The sequence below is a fragment of the Mesoplodon mirus genome, assembly GCF_964341445.2.
Source record: "Mesoplodon mirus genome assembly, chromosome: 8".
NCBI lineage: Eukaryota > Metazoa > Chordata > Mammalia > Artiodactyla > Ziphiidae > Mesoplodon > Mesoplodon mirus.
Genome location: NC_138984.1, coordinates 6669203 through 6686555, shown reverse-complemented (window position 1 = coordinate 6686555; position 17353 = coordinate 6669203). Strand labels below are relative to the sequence as shown.

Sequence of the window (17353 nt, the reverse complement as noted above, 5' to 3'; positions counted from 1 at the left end):
ATATAAAAGAGATAACCAATAAGGACCTACTGTACAGCACAGGGAACTATACTCAATATCTTATTAATGGAAAAGAATCTAAAATAGAATATATACATTTAACCGAATCTCTGTGCTGTACACCTGAAACTAACACAACATTGTAAATCAACTACACTTCAATAAAAATTTTTTAAAAGAAGAAGAAGAAAAAAGAAGATTAACCAGATTCCAAACATCCTGTGATAACACTGCTCCTAAGTGTACCCTAAGAGTCTGGGCTGGATTTAGAGATGCAGTTTGAATCAGAGCGTAAGTGACTGGTTGGTAAGATGAATTCTGCCACCACTAACTTACAGAGAAACTCTCAGATTAAAATATTCAGGTTTCAAAATTCAAAGTGTATCTTCAAATTCTTTCACTGGTTCAAATGTCTTTTGTTCTCTGTAGTTCTCTGCCTGTTAATGAAGAACTACTACTAGAGACATATTCTCTTATCAAAAGAAGACTCAATACAGATGTTAGTTATGTTCCCACTTAGCTGAAACTTTCCCTCTGACTCTATGAAAAAACTGCAGTAAGGAAAAAGTAGACCCACATATGGATATGTATATCCTAAAAAAAAGTAAAGCTTTCTCTAGAATTTATTCACATGAGTAGGGTGCTATCCTTATGAAAATACAAAATAAACACAATCACTTTACAAATGAAATGTATAGAAATAATCTTACTTCTTCACATAAAGCCTCCCCAGCTTCATAGCACCAATCCATTTTTCGTAAATGCCATGCGTCTCCTATGAAGGAATCAAAATCAAATGAAAAAGAATTCAGAATAATGTTTTAAGGGTTTGTCAGGAATGACCCTTCTGGATAAATGAATATCAAATGGGATATGATCTAATAAGTATTAACTAATTTTTAAAGTAAATTATCTCTTCCAGGGCCTGAAAAAAATTAAGTCATTGCCCCAACTTGGTTAATTTTCTCTCTATTCCACCAAGAACTGTATACTTGCAAATAAAAATAAGTCTTGGTACTAGTATGCAACATCTACTTACACCTTTATTATTTACAAGTACACACGTGCATCCACGTCACACGTTAAGCATAGACAGATGTACAAGCATAGCACAGAATCCCTCCTAAAGTCATGAAGTTGAGTTTTATTTCACTGTCTTAGACGAAAATACACGCTAACATCGCTCAGCAACTGATAACATGTACAGCAAACCTGTCCTATCCAGTCAGCAGCGATCTAATGAAAGCATGTCCTTTAGTGCTTCACTGTAGTTGGTACAAATGAACATTTATGAAGGTTAATCAGACTTCAGTTTTTCAGCATGCTTGCTACACACTCACGACATGGGGAGAGAATTTTTTTCGGGGAGAGGGAACTGAGCAAAAGTTGAAAATCCTGATGGTTAAAAAAACTAGCAATGTTTTATAACAGTCAACTCCCCCACCCACCGAAAGAAGCTACAGACGAGGGAAGAAACATAGACCTCACATTTATCCTACACGGGCCACAGGCTTTGAATCCCAATACTGTTCTTTATAGACCCTCTTTTGTCATTGGTTCTAGTTTTAAATGCAGTAAGATTTATATCGATATTTAACTTAATCTAAGTTTGTTTAAAAAAAAAAGTAAGTTAAGAGTGAACACCATTACTTCATAGCACAGCATGGTAGAAAGAAATCAGAGTTCTGAAATCAGAGCCACTTAGCTACTTGCTCTGTAACACTGGGTAAGCCATTTAACCATTTTCAGCATCTGTAAAGTGGGAACGGGGGATGATCCCTGCATGGGAGGACTACTGTCGAGATGACCTGAGGCATCGCACAGAAACTCCTAGAAGCTGAGCAAGTGAACGTCCCTGCCAGATAACGGAGCCCCGTGCTTCCACTCTGGTGGAGAGAATGGCAAGCACTCACTCCAATGAAAGCAGTGTGGTGCCTCCTCAAGCTTGCTCCGTGGTTCCACCTGGGTAGCCACTTCAGGATACCCTGGGTTGATTGTTTTCATTCATATGACATTCCCTAATCTATACACAGAAATACTGGCCTGAAACACAAGGCACTGAAATTCTGAATCCATGAGGTTAAAAAAAGAAATTCAGCAAAAGATCTAGGAAACTCCAGAGGGTCTAAATCTTAACTGAATCTCTTTTGTACCTTTGTTGTTTCCTATCTAGGCTCTATGTCCTTAGAAGTAGGCTAACCTCCAACTAGTTTTCTTTTAGCCTGCAAACAAGAACCAGGAGAATTATGTATGTATAGAAATGTAAAGCATAACTGACAACCCTGGAGAAAAAAAAGGTTTGAAAAGTTTTCATTAGGCTTATAGAAAATTTATTATAAGTAAAGGATGTGGATAAACTTATGTATCATCATGGTCTGTAACTTACCTGATAGGCCAGATTTTTCCAGCATTACCTTTAAACACTGTAAGAAAAAAAAAAAAAAAACTATGTTCATTAGTTGTTCTATATCTGACTTACAGTATTGTGAGAAACACCCGTTTTTGACCCTGGGCCTGAGTCTGATTATATTTAGTAATTCTCAAATAGATAAAGATACACACGGTGCAGTGATTAAGTAAGCACTTCTTAAGGGCTAGGTGGTGCCAACTCAGCAGGGAAAACCAGTTTCCGGTGTTCGCAACCAGGTCTATCTAAAAGTTCATCCACTTCCAGGACTGCAGTATGATTCCCTTCTTATGAGAACTAACAGTGTATTTTTGACCAGATGTGATTAATTAGGCTGATTTCACAGAACTCTACTCCTAGAGAAGGAGATTAGCTTTTATTTATCATCTAAGAAACAACTGGTCATACATCAGCTCATGAGGGAAGAACTATGCATACTGTGAGCTCATGGTACAATTCAATAAACAAGACACGATTAGCAGACGTTTAAACAAAAGAAAAGTAGTCATGAAAAACTCCCAACTTCTTGAGGGGAAAGACATTCTTAAAGCTGTGACAAAGCGAGAGAGTGGCATGGACATATATACATTACCAAACAGTAAGGTAGATAGCTAGTGGGAAGCAGCCGCATAGCACAGGGAGATCAGCTCGGTGCTTTGTGACCGCCTGGAGGGGTGGGATAGGGAGGGTGGGAGGGAGGGAGACGCAAGAGGGAAGGGATATGGGGATATATGTATACGTACAGCTGATTCACTTTGTTATAAAGCAGAAACTAATAAAAAAAAAAGATACCAAAGGGCCAGATCACACGGGGCCTTGCAAGGTCACTCGGGGCTCCCCCCTCACCCCGAGTGAGATGGGAAAGCAGAGCAGGGCTGTGTGCAGAGGGCTGACTGATCTTACACTTTAAAGGCTTACTCCACTTCTTTGTAAGAACACACCCTGGGAGGTGTCAGGCTGGAAGGAAGGAGATGGGTTAGGAAGCTGCTGGAATAATCCAGATGAGAGGTGAAGGGGCGACAGCAGTGGAAGGAATAAGATGTGATCAGGTCCCAGATAAACCTTGATGGTAGAACGAAAACGATTTCCTGAAACACTGGTTATGAAGAAAGAAAGAAAAGAATCAAAGACGATTTCAACGTTTTTGGCCTAAGCAAGCAGAAAATGGAGCCACCGTAATAGAAAAGGGAAATGTGAGTGAAGTATGTTTGAGAGAGATCAGGAGCTCTGTTGTGGGTGTGCTATAATTTGGGATGACAATCAGACAACCAAAGAGTAGCTGGACATATGAGTATGGCGTCTAGGCGTCTACGACTTGAGAACGAGGTGCTCACAAGGCAGAGAGAGAGGACACACAGACTGAGAACCGGCAGGCCGGAGAGGTGGGAGGAAAACCTAAAGAGCTGCGGTCTTCTCAAAGCAAGTGACAAAAGTCATCAAGTATGTCACTGCTGCTGAAAGAGCAAGTAAGATGAAGGCTGAGACCTGCTCACTGGACACAGCGACATGGAGGCCACTGACAGCCTTGATAGAGCAGTTTCAGCTGGGGGAAGGGGGGTGGGTGGGCACAGGGAATGACTCTGCCTGCAGTGGCTTCAGGATAGAACAGAAGAAAGACATACACATCGCACCTTTGAAAAGTTTTGTGGTTTCCGTTCTTTGAAACGAAAAAACACTACAGTTACCCAAGGCCACATCCCAGGCACAAAGTGACTCACCGTCTTTCCTCTAAGTAACTGCTGCCTTTCCAATGATATTTCCAGTCCCTCTTTACACTTCCAACTTACAAACATAAATAAGATACTGAATTGCCCCCCAATTCTTGATAGCATCCAATCCAAAATTAGCCCTTATCCCTCCTTAGAATCATCTAGCACAAGTCCAAACCTTATCAGGGACACTCTAATGTCTGATTCTTATGATATGTATCACTTGTTGGCAGTAAGTCAATAATAAACCTTTTTTTAAAGCTAAAAAAAACCCCAAACAAAAAACGTATTAAAGTTAAAAGGCAAATGAAAACCTGGGTAAATATTTACAGCTTGTAACAAAGGGTAAAAAAATATTTTATTTAAAAAATGTTTGGGGACTTCCCTGGTGGCATAGTGGTTAAGAATCCACCTGCCTATGCAGGGGGCGCAGGTTCTAGCCCTGGTCTGGGAGGATCCCACATGCCACGGAGCAACCAAGCCCATGCGCCACAGCTACTGAGCCTGTGTTCTAGAGCCCTCAAGCCATAACTATTGAGCCCGTGCACAACTACTGAAGCCCACGTGCCTAGAGCCCATGTTCCATAATTAGAGAAGCCACCGCAATGAGAAGCCCGCGCACCATAACGAAGAGTAGCCCCTGCTCACCACAACTAGAGAAAGCCCATGTGCAGCAACAAAGACCCAACGCAGCCAAAAATAAATAAATTTATTAAAAAATAATAAAAAATTTAAAAAAATGTTTTATCATGGAAAATTTCACACACATGCAGAGGACAGTAAAATGAACCCTCAGGTGTCCACTGCCAGCCTCAACTCCTGTTGCGGCCAGTCCTGTCTGTCTGTGCCCCGCCCACTTCCTCTGACTCGCTCCTCACATTCTTTTGAAGCAAATGTCAGGTATCATTTCATTTATTGATATTCAGTACTCAGCTCTAAAAGATGAAGATTCTTTTAAAAAACGTAACTCTTAAATAATTATATCTAAAAAAATTAAGAACTCGTAAATAACAAATATTCTGTCAGTGTTCAAATTTCCTTACTTTCTCTTAAACTGTTCCTACAGTTCTTTTGGTTTGAATCAAGGGCCACATAAATTCCATACATTGCACCTACCTGCTATTTCTCCTGAGTCTCCTTTAACCTACAGGCTGTCTCACCCTGCAGCTGATTTCTTGAAGAGGAGATTTCCACGTCAGGACAGTGCTTACCGCAGGCCTGTGGTGCACTTAGCAGGTCCCTCTGTCCCCTGTACTTCTTATAAACTGGTACTCAGACCTACAGGCTTGATCGGACTCAGGTGCAGTTTTTTTTTCTTTTGGCAAGAAGAGCACGGGTATTGTTTTCAACTTCTAAATGTCTGGGTGTTGCTCTTTTGGAGCTGTTAGCAGTTTTTCAGGATCCTTGCTTAGATCCATTAATTCATTAGGAGTTGAAAAACTGGTAGTCCAAAATTCTTTCTCCATTTTGTTAGCTGGGATATGTCTATTAAAAAAAATCTTCTCATTATCTATTTGGTTGATGTGAGGTATAGTTTGCAAAGAAAAAGATACATGCTTGACTCTTTCATTTATGGTTCCCTAGCATCCACTACAGGTAAGCAATGAATAGCATATTTTTTAGGATCACTGTGAACTCATGGATTTTATGTATGTGTGAATCAATTCCCACTGAGGTTCAAACTCTTATCTTCAGGTTGGCTCCTGACTCTCTTTGCTGATCCCAGAGGTCTTTGCTAGCTATACTGTTTTCTGTCCTGATGAGATGTTCCAGGCTCATCATTCACTTTCCTGACCTAGATACAGAACCAGCCATTACTCCAAGAAGCCCTAGTTCCTCTAGGAAATGGTATTTAGTGACCACAATCTGAACGCTGGGGTGCTTGCTACTACCAGGTTGATCACTGTTTCTATAAGTGATTTCAGGGGACAGAGCTAGAAAAATAATTTTTTAAAGAAAAAATATATCAGGTTCATTCTAATTCTTCTAATTCAAATTCAGGAGCACAGGGACTTCCCTGGTGGTCCAGTGGGTAAGACTCTGTGCTCCCAAAGCAGGGGGCCCGGGTTCGATCCCTGGCCAGGGAACTAAGATACTACATGACATGGGGCAACTAAGCCTGTGTGCTCTAGAGCCTGTTTGCTGCAACAAAGTGCCTGCATGCTGCAACTAAGACCCAACATAACCAAATGAATAAATAAATAAATAAAATCCACCAGAGGGCAGACAGGAGAAGAACTACAATCCTGCAGCCTGTGGAACAAAAACCACATTCACAGAAAGACAGACAAGATGAAAAGGCAGAGGGCTATGTACCAGACGAAGGAACAAGATAAAACCCCAGAAAAACAACTAAATGAAGTGGAGACAGGCAACCTTTCAGAAAAGAATTCAGAAGAATGATAGTGAAGATGATCCAGGACCTTGGAAAAAGAATGGAGGCAAAGATCAAGAAGATGCAAGAAATGTTTAGCAAAGACCTAGAAAAATTAAAGAACAAGCAAACAGAGATGAACAATACAATAACTGAAATGAAAAATAAACTAGAAGGAATCAGTAGCAGAATAACTGAGGCAGAAGAATGGATAAGTGACCTGGAAGACAGAATGGTGGAATTCACTGCTGCGGAACATAATAAAGAGAAAAGAATGAAAATAAATGAAGACAGCCTAAGAGACTTCTGGGACAACATTATACACAACAACATTTGCATTATAGGGGTCCCAGAAGGAGAAGAGAGAGAGAAAGGACCAGAGAAAATATTTGAAGAGAATTATAGTTGAAAATTTCCCTAACGTGGGAAAGGAAATAGCCACCCAAGTCCAGGAAGCGCAGAGAGTCCCATACAAGATAAACCCAAGGAGAAACACGCTGAGACACATAGTAATCAAATTGGCAAAAATTAAAGACAAAGAAAAATTATTGAAAGCAGCAAGGGAAAAACGACAGATAACATACAAGGGAACTCCCATAAGGTTAACAGCTGATTTCTCAGCAGAAACTCTACAAGCCAGAAGGGAGTGGCATGACATATTTAAAGTGATGAAAGGGAAGAACCTACAACCAAGATTACTCTACCCAGCAAGGATCTCATTCAGATTCGATGGAGAAATCAAAAGCTTTTCAGACAAGCAAAAGCTAAGAGAATTCAGCACCACCAAACCAGCTCTACAACAAATGCTAAAGGAACTTCTCTAAGTGGGAAACACAAGAGAAGAAAAGGACCTACAAAAATAAACCCCAAACCATTACAAAAATGGTAATAGGAACATGCATATCGATAATTACCTTAAATGATTAAATGCTCCAACCACAAGACACAGGTTTGCTGAATGGATACAAAAACAAGACCCATCTATATGCTGTCTACAAGAGACCCACTTCAGACCTAGGGACACATACAGACTGAAAGTGAGGGGATGGAAAAAGATATTCCATGCAAATGGAAATCAAAAGAAAGCTGGAGTAGCAATACTCATATCAGATAAAATAGACTTTAAAATAAAGAATGTTACAAGAGACAAGGAAGGACACTACATATTGATCAAGGGATCAATCCAAGAAGAAGATATAACAATTATAAATATATATGCACCCAACATAGGAGCACCTCAATACATAAGGCAACTGCTAACAGCTATAAAACAGGAAATCGACAGTAACACAATAATAGTGGGGGACTTTAACACCTCACTTACACCAATGGACAGATCATCCAAAATGAAAATAAGTAAGGAAACAGAAGCTTTAAATGACACAACAGACCAGATAGATTTAATTGATATTTATAGGACATTCCATCCAAAAACCGCAGATTACACTTTCTTCTCAAGTGCGCATGGAACATTCTCCAGGATAGATCACATCTTGGGTCACAAATCAAGCCTCAGTAAATTTAAGAAAATTGAAATCATATCAAGCATCTTTTCTGACCACAACACTATGAGATTAGAAATGAATTACAGGGAAAAAAAGGTAAAAAACACAAACACGTGGAGGCTAAACAATATGTTACTAAATAACCAAGAGATCACTGAAGAAATCAAAGAGGAAATCGAAAAATACCTAGAGACAAATGACAACGATACACGATGATCCAAAACCTATGGGATGCAGCAAAAGCAGTTCTAAGAGGGAAGTTTATAGCAATGCAAGCCTACCTCAAGAAACAAGAAAAATCTCAAATAAACAATCTAAACTTACACCTAAACGAACTAGAGAAAGAAGAACAAACCCAAAGTTAGCAAAAGGAAAAAATCATAAAGATCAGAGCAGAAATAAATGAAATAGAAACAAAGAAAACAGTAGCAAAGATCAATAAAACTAAAAGCTGGTTGAGAAGATAAACCAAATTGATAAACCATTAGCCAAACTCATCAGAAAAGGAGGGAGAGGACTCAAATCAATAAAATTAGAAATGAAAAAGGAGAAGTTACAATGTACACCGCAGAAATACAAAGCACCCTGAGAGACTACTACAAGCAACTCTATGCAAATAAAATGGACAACCTGGAAGAAATGGACAAATTTTTAGAAAGGTATAACCTTCCAAGACTGAACCAGGAAGAAATAGAAAACATTAACAGACCAATCACAAGTAATGAAATTGAAACTGTGATTAAAAATCTTCCAACAAACAAAAGTCCAGGACCAGATGACTTCAGAGGTGAATTCTATCAAATATCAAATATTCAGGGAAGAGCTAACATCCATCCTTCTCAAACTCTTCCAAAAAGTTGCAGAGGAAAGAACACTCTCAAACTCATTCTATAAGGCCATCATCACCCTGATACCAAAACCAGACAAAGATACTACAAAAAAAGAAAATTACAGACCAATATCACTGATGAATAGAGATGCAAAAATTCTCAACAAAATACTAGCAAACAGAATCCAACAACACATTAAAAGGATTATACATCATGATCAAATGGGATTTATCCCAGGGATGCAAGGATTCTTTAATATACGCAAATCAATCAACGTGATACACCATATTAACAAACTGAAGGATAAAAACCACATGATCATCTCAATAGATGCAGAAAAAGCTTTTGACAAAATTCAACACACATTTATGATAAAAACTCTCCAGGGCTTCCCTGGTGGCGCAGTGGTTGAGAGTCCGCCTGCCGATGCAGGGGACACGGGTTCGTGCCCCGGTCCGGAAAGATCCCACATGCCGCGGAGCAGCTGGGCCCGTGAGCCATGGCCGCTGGGCCTGCGCGTACAGAGCCTGTGCTCCGCAACGGGAGAGGCCACAACAGTGAGAGGCCCGCGTACCACAAAAAAAAAACCCCAAAAAACAAACAAAAAAAACTCTCCAGAAAGTGGGCACAGAGGGAACCTACCTCAACATAATAAAGGCCATATATGACAAACCCACAGCAAACATCATTCTCAATGGTGAAAAACTGAAAGCATTTCCTCTAAGATCAGGAACAAGAAAAGGATGTCCACTCTCACCACTATTATTCAACATAGTTTTGGAAGTCCTAGCCACGGCAATCAGAGAAGAAAAAGAAATAAAAGGAATACAAATTGGAAAACAAGTGAAACTGTCACTGTTTGCAGATGACATGATACTATACATAGAGAATCCTAAAGATGCCACCAGAAAACTACTAGAGCTAATCAATGAATTTGGTAAAGGTGCAGGATACAAAATTAATGCACAGAAATCTCTTGCATTCATATATACTAATGATGAACAATCTGAAAGAGAAATTAAGGAAACACTCCCATTTGCCACTGCAACAAAAAGAATAAAATACCTAGGAATAAACCTACCAAGGGAGACAAAAGACCTGTATGCAGAAAACTATAAGACAATGATGAAAGAAATTAAAGATGATACAAGCAGATGGAAAGATATACCATGTTCTTGGACTGGAAGAATCAATATTGTGAAAATGACTAACTACCCAAAGCAATCTACAGATTCAATGCAATCCCTATCAAATTACCAATGGCATTTTTACAGAACTACAACAAAAACTCTTAAAATTTGTATGGAGACACAAAAGACCCTGAATAGCCAAAGCAGTCTTGAGGGAAAAAAATGGAGCTGGAGGAATCAGACTCCCTGACTTCAGACTATACTACAAAGCTACAGTCATCAAGACACTGGCACAAAAACAGAAATATAGATCAATGGAACAGGATAGAAAGCCCACATATAAACTCACACACCTATGGTCAACTAATCTATGACAAAGGACGCAAGGATTTACAATGGAGAAAAGACAGTCTCTTCAATAAGTGGTGCTGGGAAAACTGGACAGCTACATGTAAAAGAATGAGATTAGAACACTCCCTAACACCATACAGAAAACTAAACTCAAAATGGATTAGAGACCTAAATGTAAGACCAGACACTATAAAACTCTTAGAGGAAAACATAGGAAGTGATATGAATCACAGCAAGAACTTTTTTGATCCACTTCCTAGAGTAATGGAAATAAAAACAAAAATAAACAAATGGGACATAATGAAACTTAAATGCTTTTGCACAGCAAAGGAAACTACAAACAAGACAAAAAGACAACCCTCAGAATGGGAGAAAATATTTGCAAATGAATCAATGGACAAAGGATTAATCTCCAAAATATATAAACAGCTCATGCAGCTCAGTATTAAAAAACATACAACCCAATCCAAAAATGGGCAGAAGACCTAAATAGACATTTCTCCAAAGAAGACATACAGATGGCCAAGAAGCACATGAAAGGCTGCTCATCACCAATTATTAGAGAAATGCAAATCAAAACTACAATGAGGTATCACCTCACACCAGTTAGAATGGGCATCCCACTACTGGGCATATACCCAGAGAAACCCATAATTCAAAAAGATACATGCACCCCAATGTTCACTGCAGCACTATTTGCCATAGCCAGGTCATGGAAGCAACCTAAATGCCCATCGAAAGATGAATGGATAAAGAAGATGTGGTACATATATACAATGGAATATTACTCAGCCATAAAAAGGAAGGAAATTGGGTCATTTTTAGAGACATGGATGAATCCAGAGACTGTCATACAGAGTGAAATAAGTCAGAAAGAGAAAAACAAATATCGTATATTAATGCATACATGTGGAACCTAGAAAAGTGGTACAGATGAACCGGTTTGCAGGGCAGAAATAGAGACACAGATGTAGAGAACAAACGTATGGACACCAAGGGCGGAAAGCAGCGGGGCGGGGGGTGGTGGTGGTGGGATGAATTGGGAGATTGGGATTGACATGCATACATTAATATGTATAAAGTGGGTAACTAATAACAACCTGCTGTATTAAAAAAATAAATAAAATTAAATTTAAAATTAAAAAAATTTAAATTATAAATAAATAAATAAATAAATATTAAAAAAAGAAGTCCGCACACCACAACTAACGATCCTGCATGGTGCAACGAAGATTCCCACATGGCGCAGCCAAAATAAATAAATAAGTAAACAAACAAGCAAACAAATAAATAAATATGTAAAACAAAACAAAAAAACAAATTCAGGAGTACAGGCTTTCTTTAACCACACTGATATTATCTGTCTCTCCATTTTCCAAGACTGAAAGTCCCTGTTCTCAGTGACATTCACGTAATTGTTTGCTTTATCACACACACACGTTCACACCTGTGTGTGTGAGATTATGTGTGTACACACAATGTAGAAACAGCAGAAGGAAATATGCCAAAATGTTAACATTAGTGGGATAAGGGATAATGAGGGGTTTTAATTTTTTTCTTTTAACCCGTTTTTATATATCCCAAATTTCTACAATAAACATGTATTAGTAGTCAGACAAGAAAAAAGAATAATCTTATTTTTAAAACCACAGCTGGCTCACCACCTTTCAAGCAATCCAAACTATTCTTTTAGTGAATACATAGAATTCTTTAATGGATATTATGTAAACCCTACCTTAGGATCTCAAAATCCTAACACAGGTTCCCACTGCTCCCCATACCAAACACCCACAGACCCCGGCCACCCAAAGTAAAATTCCTTACATCTCTCACAGATATTGTTTCTTCTACTATGATCTCCATCTCTGTCCCAGGCTGAACATCGCTCCCCACAGCGAAAAACAGGAACAGCTAAGATCAAGATAGAGGTATAAATGCAATTTAATTTGAATTTCAAAATTCTATAAATATTTATTTCCAAAACTGAAAAGCCAATGGTCATAAAACTTTAATAAAAATCTCAAATTATGTAAAGACAAGTCTACATTGGGTATTTTAAAGTTACAATTTAAACAATAATCTTGACTACCTGGTAATGTAAGATTCTTTATCACCAATGTTTTTACTCCTAAGAAACATCTCCCACAGACATTATTTATTCTAGTATGATCTCCATCTCTCTCTCAGTCATTCCTCAAAGAGATTTGCAATTACTATACACTATAAGCATTAACTGTGTTTTTTTCTGAGTCATTAGTTTGTGATCTTATTTTCTGTCCAGAGGTCCCACATACTTTAACTCCCTGGAACCCACAGGAAAAATGTAAATCTGATCTCGTCAATTCAGTTCTTTACAGCCTATTTTTCCTTTCTAACTCAACCACAGTTGTCATGTTTTTTCTCCTATGATCTTGTCATGCACTACTATTTGTTAGAGTTTGGGAAAGAACAAATTAAAGGGGAGGTAGTTGGGAAACTAATGAAGTGGATTAATTCCATATCAGGGATCTGGGAGCCATGGGGATCCTGATAGGAGTTTAGCTTTACCTTGACACTGAGTCTTAACAGTAAGGACATCGTTATGGCTTTTGGACTGTAATGAAAGTTTATTAAGTAGATAGGGTTCTAGGCAAAGGTCAACCTCATAGTATTCTGTAAATAAAATTAATACCGATAAAGAAGAATCTGCTGTGAGTCTATTATATTATTGCAGGGAGTAATTCAGTTCAAAATCAGTATACTGTATTTCATTAAATCTAAAATGCTGCCAGTTGTTACTTATTATTTTATGCACTACCAAGAAAGGAAGCATAGCATCAGCTACAGTGCAGGATGCCACTGATTGTAAGATGCATCTTAATCTCACACATGTTAAAATGTAGGAGAAAAAGGGTACATTTTAGAATTTATGAATTATGGTGGTTGAAACTGGTGGCCACTCAACTTTAAAGATCTCCCTTAACCACAAAATTTTCACAGAAAAGCAACCTTATGAATATACTTTGACATAGTATTTTTGACTTAAACACAGAGAACTATATGGATGTATTCCTAAATAAAAGGTATCATTTAAGGAAAAGAAAAATTTTAAGAAAAACAGTATTACTGCAGTAGTTAAGGAATGAATCATACAATTAAGAACTTCTGATCATGGTAAGGTTGGTTTGGGTCCATCAGGTGATCTCCTTTTACCTGAGAAGAAGTTGGTGCTTTTCCAGGACACAGTCCCAATGAACTCCCCATCTTCAATTCTGCTTCCTTCAAAGTGTAATTGTCTGGCACTAAAAAGAATTTTGATAACATGGTAAATATTATTAATTCCTATCTTTGGACAAACTAGTACACTGAAATCAGCCTTTCTTTGTAAATCAAGAATGTTAAGAAAGAAAAAAACTGAGTTATACTCCATGCAAAAGGACTATATACAGTTATGTCTGATCTTAGATTTTCTCACTCTAGGACGTATACTCTTGTTATCTGTACAGCAATGCTAAGAAATAAGAGGCAGCTATGAATGTTCTAGATTCATACTTAACAAAAGAGAGCTGTTGTTTGCATGGATTATGTAATATTCTGAATTGATTCATGCATGATGGACCAGCTTCTTCCAAGTTTAAAGCTGCTATGGTGACTACCATCAAAAGAGTAAATTAAGTCTAATGACAAGATGCGTTACAGAGGTAAGAACCAAGACTCTGGTTACTGTGATAACTGGTATCACGATAAAATCAACAAAACAAATAAAAAACTCTGATAATAAATCTAGAAAGATACAACTAGGGCAAAACCATGACTAAAATGCACGTCAGCTAATCAGAAAGATAGGTGTTTTCCTTTAGAAAACAGAAGTGTTTGATTTTTGGTTAAGACTTTCTGTAATTCACAAGGAAGACACCTGGATGAAAGTCTGTTCTATAAACCAGTTTCTAAAAGGTAACTTAAGAATATTAGGTATTGGAAATCACTGTTTAAGGTAAAAGTGTTGAGAAAGATAGGTGGCATGAGTAGGTGTCAGCTTTTGAAGGCTACCAAAAAGATTTACCTGGACAAAGAAGCTTCCCGTTTCTATCAATAGGTCTCAAACAGCTGTCCTCGGCTATAAATAAAAAGATGCTGGTTAGTGCAGCAAACAAAGAAAACCAAAGAGAGATTCTATTCTGTGTTAATTAGCAGGAAGCTAAAAAACCCCCCAAAAACAAGCAAAAAAACCCAACGACAAAAAACCACATACAGGCAGTCTTCCCTTTGCACAGCAGTGCAGGACGCTAAGAACGCCTGTGCAAGTTGAAACTGTGCACGGAAATCTTAAAAAAAATTATGATTGTACTGTGATCTTTAACATTTTTTGTCAAAACATTAAAAACTCTGTCAGTTATACATGTACAGTGAAATAAAAAATAGCAAACTAATATTTACACTGTAATTTAAAACACTACAGGGGGCTTCCCTGGTGGTGCAGTGGTTGAGAGTCCGCCTGCCAATGCAGGGGACACGGGTTCGTGCCCCGGTCCAGGAGGATCCCACGTGCCGCAGAGCGGCTGGGCCCGTGAGCCATGGCCACTGAGCCTGTGCGTCCGGAGCCTGTGCTCCACAACGGGAGAGGCCACAACAGTGAGAGGCCCACGTACAGCAAAAAAAAAAAAAAAAAAAAAAAAAAGAGAGAAGAAGAATGTGCAACAGAGATCATATGTGGAAATGTTCCAGAGTATTTACAACAGAACTACATTGAAAAGCCAGAAATAGATGCAAACATATTTAGTCAGTTGACTTTCAACAGAAGTGCCAAGGTATTTCCATGGGGAAAGATATTATTTCAGCATACAGTGCTGGACCAATTGGATATCAATAGATGCAAAAATGAACCTCCAACTTTGCCTTACATCATGTAAAAAATGAACTCAAAATGGATCATAGAACTTTCCTGGTGGCACAGTGGTTAAGAATCCATCTGCCAATGCAGTGGACACGGGTTCAACCCCTGGTCGGGGAAGATCCCACATGCCGCGGAGCAACTAAGCCCGTGGACCACAACTACTAAGCCTGTGCTCTAGAGCCCATGCTCCACAACAAGAGAAGCCACTGTAATGAGAAGCCCACATACTGCAACGAACAGTAGCCCCCGTTTGCCACAACTAGAGAAAGCCTGTGAGCAGCAACAAAGACCCAACACAGCAAAAAATAAATTAAAAAAAAAAATCATAGACTTCAATGTTAAAACCTAAAACTGTAAAACTTCTGGCGGAAAACATAGAAAATCTCTGTTACTTTTACCATAAGGAAGAGATTTTTTTTTAAAGATAGGACTTAGAAAGTACAAACCATGAAAGTAAAAGCAAATTGGACTACTACAAAATTTTAAAAGCACTTGAAAAGGCAGGCCACAAACTGAGAGAAAAAAGTTATAAAACATGTATTTGACAACAGACTTGCATCCAGGCTATATAAAAAATACTTATAACCTAATCAGAAGACAACCCAAATTGGGAAGCCACTTTACAAAAGAAAATCTACCTATGAATACCCAATAAGCACAGGAGAAGACGCTCAGTATCATTAGCCAACAAACTAAAACCGTAATGACGCATCACTGCACGCTTAGTAGAATGATTACAATTTTAAATGCTGACAAAACTAAGTGATATCGAAGACGTGGATCAACTGGGACTGCCGCGTGTTGCTGGTGGGAGTGTGAAATGGTACAGTCGCTTTGGTAAGGAGTTAGCTTATTAGTTCCTGTGAATTTAAATATTCACTTATCAGTTCTCCTGGATTTTTATCCAAGAAAAATTAAAACATGTATCCTTACAAATACTGTAAACTTTCATAACCAAAAATGGGAAACAATCCAAATGTCAGTGAGCAGGTGAACAAATTGTGATGTATCCATACAATGGGATACTATTCACCAATAAAAGAAGTAAACTACCACCCCATGCAAAACATGGATGAATCTCAAAGACATCATGCCAAGCAAAAGAAGCTAGTCACAAAAGAGTAATACTCTTAGGATTCCACTTATCGATGTGAAATTGTCAAAAAAGAAAACCTAAGCTGTAGTTACAGAGGCAGATCAGAATTAGGGGATGGTGGCTTGACCATGGAGTGGCATGAGGGAATTTGGGGGGGTGATGCAAATTATATCTCAATTTGCTGGTGGTTACTGAGTGTTTTCATCGACCTCTTTTAAACTGTGCACTTAAACTGGATGTGTTTTATTATAAGTAAATTATACCTCAATAAAGTGACTTAAGAATATATGGTTTATTAAAATGAATAGTTTGTTGTCTTCCCATGTCACAGATCTCCTTTCTTCCACTCCTTCCCTCTGAACTATTCTTTACATAGCAAGTGATCTTCCTAAACGTAGGTGAATCAGATCATGTCACCCTCTGCTTAAAGCCCTGTTGTGCTCTTTGCACTTGGTAGTGTATTGCCTGCGGCTCCTGGCCTACAGGAACCTGCTTCGTCTGGCCATTGCCTAACTAACCTCCTTGCAGTCCACTCACCTGCTTATTCACAGCATACTTCCCATGATGACTTCATGGAATTTCTGGTCGCAGGCTCTCTTCCACCCCCGAGACTTCTTTTTTTTTTTTTAAAGCAGAGGGAAGTTTTTTGTTTTTTTGTTTTTACATATTTATTTTTGGCTGCGTTGGGTCTTTGTTTCTGCGCGTGGGCTTTCTCTAGTTGTGGAGAGCGGGGGCTGCTCTTCACTGTGGTGGCTTCTCTTGTTACGGAGCTCAGACTCTAGGCGCACAGGCTTCAGTAGTTGTGCCTCCCGGGCTCTAGAGCACAGGCTGTGTCGCTGTGGCACACAGGCTTAGTTCCTCCGCAGCCTGTGGGATCTTCCCGGACCAGGGATCAAACCCATGTCCCCTGCATCGGCAGGTGGATTCTTAACCACTGCACCACCAGGGAAGCCCCCCTGAGACTTCTTAATCCTGTAATCTTTTTTGAACTCTGTTCCCTTTACTCTTCATCTGCTAACTTCAGTCACTCATTTGGTCTTAGCTGAAATGTTATTTCCGTCATCCCTGGCTACACAAT

General features: G+C 38.8%; 1 protein-coding gene across 5 annotated transcripts in view; it reads right to left on the bottom strand.

Annotated features, from left to right (window-relative positions):
• The window catches only part of USP40 (ubiquitin specific peptidase 40), a 91150-nt gene that overhangs the window by 21881 nt on the left and 51916 nt on the right, over positions 1-17353 (bottom strand). For all 5 annotated transcript variants that reach the window (XM_082630660.1, XM_082630662.1, XM_082630661.1 and 2 more), the window contains 5 exons: positions 14349-14402; positions 13499-13587; positions 12131-12217; positions 2387-2423; positions 711-775 (listed from right to left, as the gene is read on the bottom strand). In XM_082630660.1, the coding sequence (XP_082486786.1) occupies positions 711-775; positions 2387-2423; positions 12131-12217; positions 13499-13587; positions 14349-14402 (332 nt within the window). The remainder of the gene's footprint in view (positions 1-710; positions 776-2386; positions 2424-12130; positions 12218-13498; positions 13588-14348; positions 14403-17353) is intronic.